Source organism: Chaetura pelagica, unplaced genomic scaffold (genome assembly GCF_000747805.2).
Source record: "Chaetura pelagica isolate M959 unplaced genomic scaffold, ChaPel_1.0 scaffold37, whole genome shotgun sequence".
In the NCBI taxonomy this organism is placed as follows: domain Eukaryota; kingdom Metazoa; phylum Chordata; class Aves; order Apodiformes; family Apodidae; genus Chaetura; species Chaetura pelagica.
Genome location: NW_009954567.1, coordinates 1,016,845 through 1,036,133, shown reverse-complemented (window position 1 = coordinate 1,036,133; position 19,289 = coordinate 1,016,845). Strand labels below are relative to the sequence as shown.

Here is a 19,289-nt window from a genome sequence, read left to right as displayed (position 1 = left end):
TGAGTTGGAGGCCAGTAACCAGTGGCATCCCCCAGGGATCAATACTTGGTCCAGTCTTGGTCAATATGTTCATCAATGGTCTGTACAAGGCGACAGAGTGTATCCTCAGCAAGTTTGCTGAGGATACCAAACTGGGAGGGGTGGCTGACACTCCAGAGGCCTGTGCTGCCATGCAGCATGACCTGGGCAGGCTGGAGAGTTGGTCAGAGGTTGAACCTCATGAGGTTCAGTAAGAGAAGTGTAGGGTCCTGCACCTGGGAAGAAACACCAAGTACCAATACAGGTTAGGGGTGGATCTGCTGGAAAGCAGTTCTGAGGAGAAGGACCTGGGAGACCTGAAGTAAATTACCCCTGAACCAGCAATGTGCCTTTGTTGCCAAGAAGGTGAATGAAATCCTGGGTTGCATAAAGATGAGTGTGGCCAGTAGGTCAAGGGAGGTCATTCTCCCACTCTACTCTGCCCTGTTGAGGCCACAGCTAGAATACTGCATCCAGTTCTGGGTTCCACAGTTCAAGATACACAGGGAACTACTGGACAGAGTCCAGAGAAGGGTGACAAAGATGATAGGGGGAACTGGAGCATCTCTCTTATGAGGAAAGTCTGAGAGAAACGGGACTCTTCAGCCTGGAGATGGGAAGGCTGAAGGGAGACCTTATTAATGTATACAAGTATGTAAAGGGTGGGTGCAAGGAAGATGGAGACAGGCTCTTCTCAGTAGTTCCCAGTGTCAGAACGAGGGGCAATGAATACCAGTTGGAATATAGGAAGTTCCATTTAAATATGACCAAAAAAACTTATTTACAGCGAGGGTGACAGAGCTGCCCAGGGATGCTGTAGAGTCTCCTCTGGAGCAACTCAAAACCTGCCTGGATACAGTCTCTGTAAAGTGCTCTAGATTATCCTACTTCAGTGGTAGAGTTGGACTAGATGATCTCTGGGGGTCCCTTCCAAATCCAGCAATTCTGTGATTCTGTGAAATGCTAGGCTGAAGTTCATCAGTTGGCTAGGAAATGCACAGACATGCACAGTAAATGCCTCCATGATCAACCAAAGCTTTATGTAACAGTAGAGACCCAAATTCAGACACAAAACCAAATGGTATGTTAAAACTGATTACACCCTATGAACAGAAGTCAGGAGAGCCTGAACAGTATTAACTGACTGAATGGGAGAAAGCAGCCCACTCCCCTCTTTCCTTCAGGACAATCAACTACCGGAGTTGTTTTATCTCCCTCTCACAAAAGATATTCAGGCTTTTTGAAGGCCAGAAGAAAGTTGTCAGGATTTCACCAAAGAATCTACATTGCATTCACTGCAACAGTCTGACCAGTTCAGTGCTCTCAAACTATAATATGTATCACTTTTTAATCCTACTGTCACAAAAAGTATCTGTACCACAAAAGCTATCAAAATTATCTCACCTGCTCAAATTGAAGCTTAGACACCTCTGATTTGAGTATTCAGATGCTTGTCTCTTCAAGAGAAGAAATACTGAGCAACCTCCACCCATCTACAGGGAACGGAGTGGTTTTGTTGTTACTCCCAGGCTCAGCAACCCTACTACAACCTGTTGAAGTCTGTCTCTCAGAGTCTTGAAAGTGGAACTTTAAGGGCAGTGAATAGTAAAGCTCTAAGATATATCCCTAGCACATTTGTGGAAGCCTTAACACTACGAAAACAAAACAGCACTTATGCATGTAAATAAGGAATGTGTATCAGAAAGGCTGTTGAGCAGTAACTGAGATGTCTGTTTATATTCTTTCTTGATGCCAAAGACAATGCTACTAGTGCTGTCTGTTAAACAGCAAGATTGCAATTTTTGGCTTGCACAGATGTGGTGGGGAGGAACAAGAGAGAGGCAGTATAAGAATTTCTACAGAAGCGGAATTTAAAAGCCTTCAGACAAAATTTCTAAGTTGCTTTAGAGTCCTGACCTAAATTGAGCAGTTAATTTTTGCAAGTTACCAAGAGTTCCATTGCCTAAAAAAACAAGGCAGTCTTCAACAAGGAATGTTAACATCAACACTCAGTATCTGCTAGAAAGATTACAACTTTTTAAATACAAGGAGTGTCCTTAACAACTCTTCAGACTTTTATCTCTATACACCTTCAGATCTATTTCCATTATTACTTCACTCACCTCTGAACTTCCTCAGGAAAAGTGGCACTAAACATGAGTGTTTGACGTTTGTTTTTTGGTGGCATGTTTGGGAAAGAAATCAGATTCTTCATATCCATCCCGAAACCCATATCAAGCATGCGGTCCGCTTCATCTAGCACCAAGTACTGCACGTTACACAAACCGATCTACAAGTATTTCAGTGAAAAAAACACAGAACATTTGTATTGCTTCACTGACATTATACACCTACAGCACATCCTAACTGCCAAAATCCACCTCTTATTTCTTTCTTTCTAGTAGAAGTTAACTATTCACAAACAGAAGTCTAAGTGCGTTATGCTTTTATTGCATTTCAACCTTTAACTTCTTAATCTGTACTAATTCTAACAGTATGCATAAAATGAAGTGCTTCAGAACTTGGTTCAGTGATGAAAAGCAATAAATAGCATAGATCAAAAATTATTCAGCACATCTATTTCTAAATTGTGTTTTAAGTCCTAGAAAGTTCTCTCGTAGAACCCTCACACATTCTCAAAAAGCCTTTTCTTAAAAGCAAATTGTGTCATTACAAATTCACTGCTGCTGGCCAAGACTGCCATTCTGACTAGAAGCTTAACAACTGCAGAAAGCCAGCCCTCAGTTTATTACGAAGAAATGTTTTTCCAAACTTCATTTGTCCAGTGCAACATCACTGAGCCACTATTACAGTATGTGCAATTTTAAACTGAACTTTAAATGGCTGCAAAAAAATTATATTCAAAAATAGTATTACACCTGGAGGTTTTAATACTTTTAATAAAATCAATATTAAGACATTAAAATAATTAATATTAGCATTGTTCCAGAGAGAGAAAAGCTATTGTAGCAATACAAACAGAACATCAAGTGAAAATCTGCTACAAAATTTCTGAAGTGAATTAGGAAAAGGTGTTCCATGTATTTAAACTACAGAATATAATTGCCAACAACACTGCAGCCAGTTTGATTTACACTGCTGTCTTCCTGTGGACCATGAAAGGGACTCAATAGGTCTGGGCTTACACTATTCTTTCAAAAACCTCATGTTATTTGGATATTCCAAGAAATGTTAATTTGTATTTCAAGTAAAGGCAGCATAATGACTGGTTTTTGCGGCTCCATCTCTGCTCCTGTCAAATTTGAAGAATGAACAACAGCACATAAAAAAACTTTAGAAAACTCAGATTAAGCTTTAAGATCTTACCTTCTCTCTTCTAATGACGTCCAGAAGTCTTCCTGGAGTGGCACATAGTATATTGCAGCCTTGCATTATCTGACGAATTGAATGGCCTGTTTGTGTACCTCCATAGATCACAACAGGCCTTATACAAGTTCTATTATATAGAAAAAAATATTGGGATTAATTATGTAAGTATGCAAACATTATCGTTTCATGAAAATACGTAAAAAAACATTAGATCTACCATCCAGCCAGTTTATTCAGTTCAATTCTTTCCCCACACAGTACAACTTAAAAACAAAAGCAGGATGCAAGACCAGAAACACACTCACCATAAGCTCAAAATTCCTAGTCATGCTGCATAATAGAGGCTGCACAGCTGTCTTACTTGGAAAGAACACTGCATTACACCTGCATTTTCCCCCCTCCCTTCAACTGAGAGTTAGTGGCAATAAAAGCCAAAACGGTGTTAGACACTGTCCCCTTTGATATGGCATACTTAGAAAAAGCAGAGCCACCAAACATGTGCTTTCAGAGCTTCAGAAGTAATCCTTCCACACCTTGAAAAGACTGAAAAAAAAAATAATAAAATACAGAGGTAATCTCTGTAAAGCAACTAATCATTCTGACCATGTAGAGTGTGCCTCTCAAACATTAGACTGCAAACCCATTCAAAAGCGACATGACTTAGTGCTCTCCCTACTGAATTTTTTTTAAATCTGTACCAGATCATCTTCTCCTGTACAAACATCAGCTCTAGAAGCAAGATCAACCTTATGCTTCTGAAGAGCAAGCTTATGTTTACAACCTCCTGCAGTGTGTATTTTTATACGTAAATTCAAATTGTCTCTCCTTGAAGGTACTAATTCATCCTCATAGGCAACAATGGTCAATCAGGTAAGCTTCTTAACTTTTTACTAGGTTTAACTGGAACTTTCAAGAAAGTTTTCGTTACTGTGTGAAGTCAACACAATGGAGGGAAGTGATGCTATCCAGAGGGACCTTGAAAGGCTCAAAAAGTGGGCTTGTGTAAGCTGCATGAAGTTCATCAAGGCCAAGTGCAAGGTTCTGTACCTGGGTCGAGGCAATCCAAATGCAAGAAAACAGGTTGTGAGGACAGCCCACAGGAGAAGGACTTGGGGGTAGAGGTAGACCAGAAGTTTAACATGAGTTGCCAAGGTGCACTTGCAGCCCAGACATACCCTGGGCTGCATCAAAAGAAGCATAGCTAGACAGTCAGGAAAGGTGATTCTCCCTCTCTGCTCTGCTCTGGTGAGACCCCACCTGGAGTAAGTACCGTGTCCAGTTCTGGAGTCCCCAACATAAGGACATGGAACTCCTCAAGCATGTCCAGAGGAGAGCCACAAAGATAATCAGAGGGCTGGAGCACCTCCTCTATGAAGATAGGCTGAGGAAGCTGGGGTTGTTCAGCCTAGAGAAGGAGGCTCCATGGTGACCTTATAGCAACTTTCCAATATCTGAAGGGGGCCTACAAGGGGACCCTACATGTAGGGCTTTTTTACATTGACAATGGGCAATGGTCTGAAGCTTAAAGAGGGGAGATTCAGGCTGGAAGTTAGAAAAAAGCTCCTTTCCTGTGAGGGTGGTGAGATGCTGGAACAGGTTGCCTAGGGAGGTTTGGATGCCCCCTCCCTGAAGATGTTCAAGGCCAGGTTGGATATGGCCCCGAGCAACCTGATTTGGCGGGAGGCATCCCTGCCCATGCAGGCAGGTTGGAACTAGATGATCTTTAAGTTCCCTTTCAACCCTAGACATTCTATAATTCTGTGAAAAATAGAAACATGTTGGAATCATAACATTTCAAGACTTATCCAGTATCAATTAATACATGTATTTCATATTACTACTTTTGAACTTCTTTAGAGGCAATAGATTCAAACCCTAAAGGTCCCCCAAACGTGGATTATCATCCTTTTACTGCAGGGCAGCTGTAGCAGAAACTTTCTAAATTCAGAAGTTACTTGATTGTGACATAGTCAATAACTAGCTTAAAATAGCATAATTAATAGGACTAGTTATATAGTTAGGACAATTCTAGAGATTAATAAGCTAGTCTTAGTAACAAGCTTAGTATGTAGCCAGGCAAACATGACAGTACTTCTCATAGCCCACTAGATATTGCATGGACAATGTTAATGTTCTCCATTCCACCCCCTAACAGGAGTAACTTGTTACAGACAATAGATTTTAGTTCTCCTCCTGTGCAGGAGTGAAAAGTATCACTTAGCAGCAGAAAGTTCACTGGCAAACTAGTCCAGAAGTACTCTCACACAACATGCTAGGGCCTAAAATACAAGTTTAGGCATCTCATTCTGTTCCGAAGAAGCAGAGCTAAAAGAGGTTGCTGTGAAATTTCTGCCCAAGACCAGAACCAACTGGAAGTACAGAGTAATTAGAAACCATCTGTGAAAGTTAATCGAAACCCTTAACACATACCTCTATTTTTGTCAAAACAAAAATAAAAGCAAGTATAAATTACATAAGGCAAGCTACGTTTCAGTTACTTCATTTAAAACATCTCATGTTTCTCATCAGTAAAGATTATGTGACAGAAGTTTAGCACTTACCTCCTCTTCAAGCTGGAATAAGCCTCGCTCTCTCTCCCCCACCCCAGTATCAGGAGGATTAGGAGTTTAAATCCCTAGCAATACACTATGAAACCTGGTAGCCAATATTACCATCTAAATTCAAGTCTCTGTAGTCATTCACTTGGCAGAGGAAAATTTCTGAAAGAATTCATGCAAAAAATAAAGCACTGCTGATTCAGAAAAAGTAATGATCCATACCAAACAACAGTGCAAAAGCTTACCCATACACAAATTTTCTTGCTTCTAGGAAGATTTGATTTACGAGTTCTCTAGTTGGGGCAATAATGAGACATTCTGGCTCTTGCTGCTCTTTAAAGCTGCTGGCAGTTACACCACTCCTCATCATATGGGCCACAATTGGTAGAAGAAAAGCTGCCTAAAAAAAAGCATCAGTATTTATCCTGCTTAGTCTTAAAGCTCTCATCACCCTAAATAATATGACACACTATCAACCTGAAGGAAATCAGACTGCAAAAGGATTGAGCTGACTGCACTACAGTTACAAGCTTATTTCTCCTTGAAAATACCTCTCTGGGCCTTAACAGTCTAATAATGCAGGAATACAGTTATGCAGCACCTAGCTTCTGGGTTCTTCAGGCAGTACCGCACACCATGCTGACACACACTATATACCCCATATACATTATATGCCCCAGGACAAAAAATTATCCTTAAAAGCTTTACACTATTATCAGTTAGGTTTGTAAGGTAACCACGTATCACCATTCTTCAACAATAGTAGATCAGTTTGTAAAATAGCTGCATCAGGACCCTTCCTTCTACCTAAGTCTAGTAACCCCCAAAACAGAATTACAGCAGTCCCAAAAGCATTCAGGACATATATAGCATAAGCTTTGGACATCTCCTCTGCAAGAAAAGAGTTTTTCAAAACAAGCAATTTCTATGTAACAACAACACTGGAGTTCCACACTCCACTGAAAGGGAAAAAGCTTGTTAGATTTGGGCACATAAGACAACTGTCAACTTAGTATCAACTCAAAAAACTTTTCCATGATTAATACTGCATCACCCAAAACTAAGTCTAACAAAACAGACCGACACACTGTTATAATCTGGCTAAGTTTGAAAAAAACCAACAACCCACTGTCCTGTATCTGAATCCCCGAAGACTGGTATACTGTATTGAGACACTGGCTCACTGAAACTAAAAAGAAATTCAGCCCAAAAATGCGACAACACATTCATTACTTCTATCTCTGCTTAATACTATACCTGCCATTGCAGTACAAGTCAGATCATTAAACAGCAAGATGTGAAGTATATGGGATGTGGAAGGCTGAGGCATCCATCTAAACGTTCAAGGGCACACACTCCCACTAGTATGAATACTACAAAAAATTCTTACAGTTTTTCCCGATCCTGTCTGGGCACACGCCATTAAATCCCGCCCTGCCAGTATAATAGGCATGCTATACTTCTGCACTGGAGTAAGTTTAGAGTATCCAGCTTTAGCAATGTTCACGTTTAAAGTCTGGCAGAGGTTAGCTGTTTCAAAATCCTGTAAGAGAGAAAGTTATTATTAACAGTACACAATCACTGAAGGTCGAAGCTTAAAAACTGAGATGCTTACCATAGGATACAGAGATCCAAACACTAAAAGGCATAAAGTTTTAAGGGAGTGTCACCTAGACTGCCAAGGTTCCTTACAGGTAAAAGCCCCAAATACTTCTTCAACCTGCTTATGCCATTCAAGTGAAGTTGTTTCTAAGATAGTCAAGGCCTTCAGCTGGTCTTACTAGCTTTGAGGAAGACCTGCTCAGAAAGCATACATCTGGATTCAAGCAGGTGAACTCACATTATGGCATGCTATGAAAACAAACTGAAACTCTTCAATTTCATTTCACATAGGAGATACACACTCAGTCTCTGTGCTAGAACTATCAAAGGGAGCTAAAGCAACATCCCTATACAGGATCAAAAAGCAACATACATGACAAAATCAATTCAACTCCAGAAAGAAAATCTTTCAGAAGACTGATGAGGGAAAAATCCTCTTCATCTTCTCTTTAAACACAGGTGTTGCCACACCCTCTGGCCTTCTTCCTCATTCTTCTCCCTAAAAGAGCTTTTTTTTTTAATTACTTTTGAACAACAAACTGCAGCTACAGAAAGCAGTGCTATGAACTACTTCAAAAACACCTCTGTCTAAATGAAAACTATTCTGAAAAGTGTTCATTTACACTGTTAAAGATGCCCCCATACTAGATCTCAACAAGGTAACTACCAGCCTTCCCAGAGACTGCTGCCAACAACTTTCTTTCCAGATCTGAATTGGTGTTTTTCTGCAATTTAAGGACTACAGCTTCTGTCCATGCTGTATTACTTTCTCTAGGCCATTTCTGTAGTTTGCAAACATGATTTTTAATTCAAATTTGTACTTTTCAAATGGACAGCATCTCCTTCGAACATAGTACTGTCTGCAAGATTCAAAATCTGTAGTATTATTTTTTATCAGCAGTGAATATTAGACTCACTATACATTCTTCAAGAATCATGCTCAACATAAACCCTGAGATAAAGAAGTTCACTAACCTGTAATGGTGCTGGAGGGTCAAGTCCTGACACTTGAACAACATTTTCATCATACTTGTCAAAATTAATTCCTGTCTGATAATGTGCAAAGATGGATTGCTCATCATCAGGTGGAGGAGGGGGCACGTAAGTCACCTTTGGACCTTAAGAACACAACCACTCACGTTCATGAATAATATAAAGAAAACTACAACTAAAACTATTTTGAAAGTACAGAGCTATTGAAGTAATGTTCAGTGGTACTTCTCTTCAACCTTCAGAAAGGCAAGAAATTTCACAAATGCATTTTATTAGAACTCAGTTTTTTACTACTAGGCCTAAAATTTACTTAGAAATTAAGTCAGACTTTTAAGAAGCATTCTTGTCTCACCTTTGCTCCAAGGCCTTGCTTTGAAGAGCAACTCTCAAAACCTAAATTAGGCTTCACTTTACCATCATGCAAAACCCAATTCTATCACAAAAACTCATTACACTGTAAACTATCCTATTTGATAACAAGACATTTATTAACACATAATGATAAAATTAATCTGCTGTCCTGTTTCAGCCAGGATGAAGCCACTTTCCCTTTACTGACTCTTTTTTTCCATCAGTAAGCTTTCTACTGATAATGCTGGAATGTTTTTGTTACTGCCAGGACTTTAAGGCCATGTCTTTGCTGGCTCAGGCACTAGATCAGGCACAAGATCTCTGACTCCCTTGTAGGTGGCTGAATTAGACAGGCAGCAAAATTGGCCAGAGATATTCCATTCCATGTATCTACGTAAGCTCAGAGAAGGTCAGAGATCACAGAAGACAACTTGCTTCCTGTTGCTTCTTCCTTTCTCTTCCATCCATGGCCAGCATCCAGGGAGGACTCTCTTGTGTAATTATTTTAAAGAGGATGCAAGATCTGGAACAAGAGTGCCACTGATGTTCTCCAGATACATGTGCAGCAGCTACTGAACAGAAGAAAGGCAGGAGATGGTTCTTCCAAGAAGGCTGCACCAGTCACCACCCAGGATGGTGCACTGACCTCTAATGTCCAACACTTGATGTGCCCTGCCTCCAGCAGGGTGAGGAGAGGGACAATTGAGTTTATGGGACTGTGTGGTTTCAATGGCCTAGCACATTAGAACCACAAAGGTATAAAGCCCTGGTGGACACTGGTGCACTGTGCACCCTGATGCTATTGAATCATAAAGGGACAGAATCCATCACTATTTCTGGAGTGACAGGGGGATCTCAAGAACTGATTGTTCTGGAGGCCGATGTGAGCCTCACTGGTAAGGAGTGGCAAATGCACCCTGTAGTGACTGGCTCAGATGCCCCATGCTTCCTTGGCATAGACTATCTCAAGAAAGGATATTTCTGTGACCCAAAAGGTCATGGTGGGCCTTTGGTACAGCAGCTGTAGAGACTGAGGACACTGAGCAGCTGCATACTTTGCCTGGCCTTTCAGATGACCCTTTCAGATGACCCTTCTCTAGTGGGGTTGCTGAAGCTTGAAGACCAACAGATGCCAATTGCCACTTCCAACAGTGCACAGACAACAATATCACACCAACAGAGACTGTGATTCCCATTCATAAGCTGATTAGGCAATTGAAGAGCGAAGGAGTGATGAGCAGGACACACCCTTCAACAGTCCTGTTTGGCCAGTGCAAAAGCCTGATGACATCTGTTCATGGCAGTACATTTATAGTTTTGTATTTTCCAAGTTAATAAATTCAGAGGTACAAAATTAATTATCTGATGCTCACTGCAAGGTTAGTACTAGAAACCATTTCACAGGCACATTTTGAATGAGGAAGGATCAGGAACCAAATTATCCATATGGAAGTCAGGAGTTCACTGTTTGTCATTTTGCATTTCAAAAGTAAGAAAAAAGCACAGTAAGGTTAAAGTAATTTGCAAAAAACACTGCAGGTAAGTAAACATTCTAATTGTTTGTCCAACTGGCATTTTCAGTACATGTCAGAGAGTCATTATTCATCATATATTTCAATCTGATCTACACATACAAATCAGAAAATTCTGTTTACTAGCTTGCACTCAGTAAAAGACATCAAGCTTGTTTTCCAGAAATAGCATCCCATATGCTGTAGCATCAGAAACTACTGTTCTTTTTTTTTTTAGTTTGCTTTATTGACTATCACCACTTAGGATGCCTAAACTACTGCCAAGTAAGTTCTCCAGAAGCTTTCTCTCAAGCTTCACCATCAGAAATAAGAAACAGCTATCAACAGAGGAATTCTTCACCACTCGATTCCAAATATTTAAGTCTCATGTGAGAACAACCACATTGCCCAGTAATTCAAAGATCAATAAAGTTTAAACATACAGAGTTTAACAGTATTTTCATGGAAACTTATGTTACAGAAAGAGTTTGGTTATGCATCTACCCATACCACTACCTTCATTTTTACCCAAGTACTTCCAACAACTTGGAGAATATTGTTTGAGTTAAAAGCAAATTTAAATTCACGTGTTACTTGTAAAGAAGCTACTTACCTCTTTCAGAATCTATTTCTTCACTGCGTTCTTTGTAAGCTGCTGTTAAAGAAAGTATTTAAAAGTTAATTGCTTTTAGGAAAAAAATAGGAGTCTTCATGAAAAACACCTAGAGACACTTAAAAAACTCAACAATGGGTCCTGATATGGTTGGTAGAATAACTGAAAATATTTAAGTAACAAAAGCTCAGTTACAAAAAGCCAGAAAACAAAGGCACCCTGAAGCTAACTGTAAAATGTTTAACATGTTGTTTACCTGACAGTCTGCCCCAGAGAACAGAATGCATGGCCAGGAAAAAGCAGAGGCCAGGGCAGAGTGAGACATGCCAGGTAAGTGCCTATGAGGCTAACTGAAATTGAGCCCGGTTGGGGTCAAATCATTGTGTATATTGTAAACAAGGAAGGACACTGGAAAAGGAGTTGTCCACAGGCTCCTGGCAGAAGGGGAGTCTCAAGGTCTAAATTAGATCTTATCTCCAGAATAGTGACAATGGATCAAGACAGGAACTCAGACTGACTGGGGGTGGTATTAAACACCCTAGCAGAACAATAAAGCTGGGGAAGGACAAGGTTAATTTTTTGGTGGAAATTATCCCCAGGTTTGGAGTGCCAGAAGTGATCTCCTCTGATAGGGGACTATACTTTGTGTCAAAAGTAGTTCAGCAGTTTTTTTTTTAATAAATTCTTAGAAATTAATTGCAAATTGCACACAGCTTACTTACTGCCTGCAAGCAACGGCAGTAAGGAGGCAAGTAGAAAATATTAATTATTTGATAAAGACATAAGTAAGATTCGTCAGGAAACACTGACTTGGGTAAAAGCATTGGCACTAGCATCAGAACTCAGCCTGATGGGAAGGGCAGTCTAAATTACTTTATGGATTAACTTAATGGGCTCCACATGTGCTGTGTACCACTCATATAATGGGAGGGTTTACAAGCGCTTCAGAAACATGTGACAAATCACTCGAATGCTTCACAAAAGAGATTGTTGAATTTGCACACACACCCCAGAGACATGGGAACCTCACTATACTTAAAACAGTAGTATCCCATGGCCTGCTCCACAGAAAGCAGGATGGTATTGGCTATGTAATAATAAAGCTTGAAAAATATCTCCCACTGGATGGACTGGAACATGAACTTTGGGAGTTGCAATTCACAGTGCTATTGGAGATGACTCATCATTGGTAGGAAATCTTTTCAGGATACTCACTCTCTGTAGAAAGAACCCTGAAAGTTTTAATTCACCCACTTTTGATACTGTTGGTGTTTGTGATTTTGCCGACAGTCATTAACTGTCTTTTATGGTATAAGCTGAAGAAACCAACTCTAAGATAATCTGGGCTTTGCCTAGGGTAATGAAATAAAACAATCTAGAATCTTTGTAAAGGAACTCACAAGGTTTCAAGAAAAAGAGAGTGAGTGGCATCATGGCTGGTTCTTTTTTGTACATTAGGCTTAAATCACAACAAGCATATTTTATTTAAAGACAACCAAGAGGAATGAGCCCTCTGAAGTCCAACATATCCTTTGCACAGGCAGAATCAGTTGCAGAAAACAGCATCTATGTTTGCTCACTTTCAGCAAGATTGAATCACTGACTCTGAGCAGAAATACCAGTTCTAAACACGCAGCCAGTTCTGTGAGTTGGATCAGGAATGCTCTGTTCAGCAGCAATACTCTTCAGCCACTCTGTAAAAACACTTCTTCATTGAGACAGTGACAGAATCCAACCAAACATGCAACACACAGCATGTGTATGCTCCCATAAATAATTATATTCCATCAGAAGATACAACACGTTTACACGGTATCTCTGATTGTAGAACGCATCACTGTCAAGAAAAGCCAGCACAGCCTTCATTACCCTCTACAAAATACAAGCAGCGTGACAGCTATTCAGATGGAGACAGTACAACAACCTGGCAGCATGTGCTCTACTCCTCTAGATCCAGGCACATTCCCTTTCTATAAAAGGACGTAATTCCCATGCAACAAACTACCTTTATGAACAATTCTCTTTCCATATAAACCTCTACACAGACTAGAAAAACTGTTGCCTTCCAAAATCCGTAACAGTCTCTACACAAAAATACTTTATACAACAGTCAAGAAAAAGCAAGGAGTGACTCCTATATTAAGGCTGCAGTTATATGCACTATGAGTATTCCCGTGTTGCCCCTCTGAACACTTAATTGCTACATATAATTATTTTAACTAAGTCAAATAGAGGCAATTCAATTGTTCTTTGGGTAGTACAGAGCACTTCTGAAAACACATGCTGATAATTGTATCTTTTCAACAGTGAAAATTCTTTTACCAGTATGAAACAAAACAGTATCAGCCACTACCCATTACAGCAGTTTACCATCAACCAGTATGCTAGTCTAATGTCACTTCTAATTTAAATTTTGGGACTCTTTTGAATGATAAGATTATTGTGCTGTAGGTAGCACAACACAGGTTACAACAGCACCAGTGGCAAAGGAAGATCACGAGGGAAAAATCCTCTGTAGGCAGCAAAACCCCACCAACGTTAGAATGAGGTCATCAAGAGATGGCCTCTCAGAGCTACAAATCTTACTTGCTAGCCTGGACAAATGTGTAGCAGCACTTTCCTTCATTGGGGGGGGGGTGTGCGTGTGGAAGAAGTCTAGAGTGACTATTTCAAAACTGAGAAAGTTCTTAAAGGTTTGCTTTGAACTTTCGGGTTAGCACCTCTGCTTTACTGTGCATCAACTGATCCAGTTAGTAGCACAGAAGCACCAAGAGAAATATTACAGACGACAATAGCTTTGAAAATACAATTAACAAAACTGATCCAATCACAGTGACAGCATTTAATAAAGCTAAGAAGATCCTGCATCACCCCAAATCAGCAATAAGGAAGTCTGAAAGGTTTACCAGTCCACCAAAAAGTCTCACCTGTACGATCTCCAAATGGTCGTCTTCCTCGAGAGTCAAGAAGAATGCCAGACTGTGGTCTGTCTCTTTGCTCAACTTTAATACCTGGAAGTGTAGTGGATATAGTGCCTACAATTAGCATCATTAAATACTGTGCCTAAAGCTAACCCCATTAACTCCAGAAACAATACAGTGCCACAGCCCCAACAGATCCTTCATTACTCCAATCTATGCTGTATTACTCCCAGTGCTGCTGCTTTTCAAAGATGTCATCCACATTCCACAACACAGTTAAGAACAAAAACGATTTCATAGCTTTCAGCTTTATGGTTGCAGCTCTCTCAGGGAGCAAGCAAACCTAAAATTACCAAATATTGTTTCCCCACAAACCAGTCACTATAAAAAAAACAAACACCCACTTACTCTCTTTTTGTCCAAAGCCACTAGGAAATCCTCTAAAACCTCTATTTTGTGTAGAATCTTCTATAGCATCCCCTTCTTTGAAACCTGTGTTACAGCATAGCACACAACAACTTAGTTTATCCAATTTTGCGTGTGCAGATCAAGTTACTTTTATTTAGGAATAAGGGCTTTACAGCCCTTATTTTACAAATTCAAATAAAAAGCAGAGTAAAACTGATTTTCCTAAACACGGAAAAATGAAGCAACGTACTATTTCTTTGCCAAAAAGTATGTCAAGAAATGGAGCCTATGCCACTCCTGTAGTACTGGTTCCCACAAGAAGTAAATCCAACATTTAGTCTTGAAGTATTTGATTTTACAGGCATACATGCTATATAAGCTAGTCACTTTCAATCCTTTAGCTATGATGCAGGAGAGTTCAGTCCCCTAGTTCAGTTCCAGGACAACTGACAGGATCTGTACTGTCTCATATTTTGTCATCAGTACTGTATAGTGCAACAGTATTGCAGTAGCTGCCTCCTATGGAGCGAGTATTTGGAAACTTGCCTTTCAGCCCTTCAACTTCTATTTTCTTATTATTCAGAACTGCTTATTCAGTTGCTTGCGACAGGCAGTGTCAAGTACCTAGTGTCTTTGTATTTCCAACTACTTTCCCTAGTCAGCCTCCTGAGGGGGAGCAAGCAGGAAGACGAGAGGCATTAAGTATCACTTTACAGACACTAAAGAAAGCAAGCTTTCAGGTCTTCCACATAACAGCACTAGTATTCCACTTCCTGTGGCATGGATGTTAACTCTCATGTTCAGCTTCCTGTCATATTACATTATGACTCTACAAAATTAGCAGGAAAATGCCACCCTCCAGGAAGAATGGAATCCAAGCAACAAGTAAAGAAAATACTGATTTTAAATGCAGAGTTCTGCCTTCTGGCAAACATGGTGGGTATTTTATGCTGTGTAGTCAAAAGTAAGGGCTGATACTGAGTACCTCCATTATTATGCAGCAATAAGGACTAGTATTACCCTCTTGAGTCACAAACACTCATTTGACTTTGACACAACCAAACCCAGTAGCTGAATAGGGTAAATTCAACGTATCAGATACGACTAGCCAATAGAATTACATACACCCAGAAATTTACCTGTTTCCAAAATTCCTCCTGCTGCCACCAAATCTACTCACTGGTTCACACTGTCTGTTCAGATATTCATCAGGATCCACAGTTAAAATAAAGAATCAACTTAACATTAAACACTATCTTAGACATTACTGCATGCTTTGGCTTTGTGCTGTTTTGTTGTTTCAGTTGTTCAGATTTTTTAAAACACAACAGTAGAATTACAGAATCATTCAGGCTGAAAGCAACCTCACGTCTGTAGCCTATCCCCCACTTAACAAAAAAAAAAACCCCCTATGTGATGAAAGTGTCCTTCTATAAGACATAAAAATAAAAAATTGCTAAGCTTAGCACAGGCGTAGCTACTGTTTTCCATAAGGAACAGCAGCACTCAGTAATGCTACCAACACAGCAAAAATTTCAGTTTCCAGAATCTACTCAGACACCAGCTGCAACGGCCTCCATCCTAAATGTTTTGCCCGAAAGGAAGGCTTCATCACCCCCAAAACTACAAACGTTAACGATACAAACCTACCTCTACTCCTGGAATACCCTCCAAAGTGATCCTGCCTATGTCTTTCAACAGCACCTAGAAGAGAAGAATAAGCAGAAAGTAAGGCTTCTGACGCTGTCTCCAATAACATCCTCATACACAAACCAATCAAGTACAAGCCTCCATAATCAGCCAGGAGGAGTGAAAGTAGAATCCCTCAATTCCAAGGGTTGTGATCAGCACCACAGCCTCCATCTAGTGCCCAGTCACTGGTAGAGCACCCCACTGACCGATACTGGGGCCAACGCAGCTTAACACCTTCATTCCTAACTGTCCCACTTCTAGCCAACAATCACTTGACAGACACTCTCTGTTATTCCCCCACTACACGTCCAGAGGAAGAGTAAAAGGGGAACAAGGGACAGAGATTTCAGGGCTGGGAAAAAAAATACAATAGGTTTAAAGAAGTACTACTACTTACTAACAATGACGGTGAATTACAAATACATAAACCAACATGGAAATATGGAACCCATGCTCCTCAGTTGGTAAACACTTCTGGACCAGAAAAGTCCCAAACGGGACTCGGCAGCAGATGGGAGTGCCTGAGTCCCCAGTTCCAGAATGAATCCTTGTTTCCAAGTCACTCAAGTTAAAATCTAGGATTGCATCAGCACTCTCAAAGAGCAGCTGTTAGATGCACTGACTATGCATTCACTTACATTTTTTACTGTACGTGGCGAGTGAAAATCCTGACCTCTCTCATTTAATTTCCTGGAATTTCTTATCTGACCTTCTCTTACTTTCAACGTAACTGTCAGAGAGGACCTCACTACAACTGCTCACCATTGCACATAAGGCTTTTCAATTTTCAATGCTGTTCATGTTTACCATAACCTGTTCTATAAACACTAGTGAGGTAACACACCCTGACTCTCATTAGAAGCTACAGGCTCTATTCAGTATGTAAATGCAGTAAATAAATACAGGCTGAGAGCCAACAGGAAAATTCACTCGCTATGTTAACGGTACAATTTTATGTTGCTTATTCTATGGGGGGGACACGAGCATACCACAACGGTAATATTGTGGTTTTCTGTAATCTTTTCAGCTGTTCCAAGGATCAATCCCCCCAAACATCAGTAAAATCAGAAGTGCACTTCACATACCAAATGAGCCTATACTTGAAGTGAAGTCAGACGAAGGGCCATTTGGTCTTCCAGGGAACCTAGCCTACAAAAAGAAAAAAGGAACACCATCATGTCAACTCCAGACTATGCAAAGTACGTCAATACAACTCCAGCTTGAAAGAAGTTGCCACTTGCATCTTCTGAAATACAGTCTCTCAGACTCTTCTGCTAACTTCAGTTCATTGCACATCAATATACTCAACTAACTGCATTTATAGGGCTTTAATAAAGGATTATTACAGATCATCCTAAAAGATGTATCTTTAAGGTAAATTACCTTAAAGTATCTGAAATACATCAGTTCTTGCTAATTTATTCAAAGATTCAGATACTCCTTTTGAGGTAATTCAGAATAGCACCTCATTTTCACACTTTATTTATATTCAGCTTTATTTCCAGCAAAGGCCACATTTACTTTTCTCCTGTTTAATACAAGCCAGATACCCTATGACTAATCCAAAACACCAGCAGACCGAGGAACATCACACACATAGAAAACCTTCTACTTCAAGACTGTGTTTTTTAGGTATTACCACAGCTTTCACACTTCTCAATGTGGCTAGCCACCACTACCACAAATCAAATCCAAACTGGTAAAAATGCTATTCTGAAAGTGTACACTGTCATTTCTTCTTTGGGCAACCTTACTTCTAGCCTTATACATCCACCTTGATAAGCAATTTGCCTCTATGCTTCCAACCTCTTCCATGATGGCTGGATTTAAATGCCCATTGAGACCAATGCCAAGAGTCAAAGGTTCTTCACAGATTATTTTCAAACTTCTGGCAGTTTATTCTGCTAACAATATACACCCAACAACACCAGAAGCAGCAAAAACGTTATTCTTTACCTGTCTTTCATTACAAACCTGTATCTTACCCTCCACTTCACACCAAAGCATTCTGCTGCTATATACAAACAGTAAAATTGCATAATAACGTCTACATACGATTTAGCTCAGAACTAGGCCTGGCAGTAAGTACCTGACATCACCCTAGTTCTGCTACAAACTCCAGAACTGTCTTTTAAGAACATATGTTTAAGAACGGAGACAGCTGAGACAGTCACCCATGTTCTGTTCTGCTGTGGGAATCAAAAAAAAAACAACAAGGAAACAAAAACCAATTCAGTGACTGCCAAGAGAAAGAGACAGCAAACAGAACAACTAAGAGAGAAGTTCCAGTTCACATAAAACCCACAGCTGAGAACTACCACCAAAAAACATGGTTCTTCTAGTCTCCAATAAGGCAGCTCCAACACTGCCCTTTCACAATTCAAGGAACAGCTGAAAGCACCTTGAAACCAATACAACCTGGATCAGAAATTGCGGCCTACTCAAATCCAAACAACAGTCATCTCTTGCCAGTTTATCTTACAATTTCAGAACACTTAGATCTGACATACATAAGGGAACAGGAATGCATGAGAATGGAAAAAAAGAAAAATGGCAGGCAGCAGGAACCATGCCTTCCAATAAGTGCAAAACATTTCCTGAATACCGTTTCCACAGCTGACTTGCAATTACAAGTCTCTGCCCTACCTAAGTTGTGGCTTATTCCCTTCCAGCCTCTGCTGCTCCACTAGCCTATCCCCAGAGGTACTCAATTACTAGCCCATGTATCATACTGAATGAGTTACTAGTACGTGCCACTTTCATTCCACACGCTTTCCCAAAAAGCAAACATCCTGTCACAACCCCATGTAAGGCAGAAGCATGGAGGAGCTGGAAGAGTAAAACTAATTGGCTTCCATGCTCCAGAAGCCTTCAAGGAGAGAAGGCACCACAACATCTTGAGACTGAAATTGCTGCTGTTACGAAAACACTGTCTTTTCAGCACTCGAGTTAAGAGCAAGTTCTTCCATGTGCTTCACCAACCACAGGGACAGGCAACCACAGCCCACCAGCCACGTAGGCCACAGAGCCAGGAGGAAGGAAGGGGGGAAAAAAGCCAACATGCTACAGCCCAACAGTTGCCACCTCGTACCTGCTCAAGGGCAGGAAGAACTGATGACTCCTCGTCCCCCATTTCTGCATTCCAGTCCTCCTGGTTCATGCTGCGTTGTGCCGATCTGCTTGCAAGAGAGGAAACACGTTACCAGGGACTCCCTGCCTGTGTCCTCATGGCCACCCCTACGTCGTGAGGAAGGGAAGAGATGGGGGGGACGGAGTGGGGGGCGTGGCGGGG

General features: G+C 40.6%; 1 protein-coding gene across 1 annotated transcript in view; it reads right to left on the bottom strand.

Annotated features, from left to right (window-relative positions):
• DDX4 (DEAD (Asp-Glu-Ala-Asp) box polypeptide 4) overlaps positions 1-19,157 on the bottom strand; it is a 27,011-nt gene extending 7,854 nt beyond the window's left edge. The window contains exons 1-11 of the mRNA XM_010005399.1: positions 19,089-19,157; positions 17,083-17,146; positions 15,956-16,009; positions 14,306-14,389; positions 13,904-13,987; positions 10,977-11,018; positions 8,484-8,626; positions 7,297-7,449; positions 6,152-6,306; positions 3,346-3,475; positions 2,142-2,308 (exon numbers count right to left, since the gene is read on the bottom strand). Of these exons, the coding sequence (XP_010003701.1) occupies positions 2,142-2,308; positions 3,346-3,475; positions 6,152-6,306; positions 7,297-7,449; positions 8,484-8,626; positions 10,977-11,018; positions 13,904-13,987; positions 14,306-14,389; positions 15,956-16,009; positions 17,083-17,146; positions 19,089-19,157 (1,145 nt within the window). The remainder of the gene's footprint in view (positions 1-2,141; positions 2,309-3,345; positions 3,476-6,151; positions 6,307-7,296; positions 7,450-8,483; positions 8,627-10,976; positions 11,019-13,903; positions 13,988-14,305; positions 14,390-15,955; positions 16,010-17,082; positions 17,147-19,088) is intronic.
• Positions 19,158-19,289: the final 132 nt, after the last annotated feature.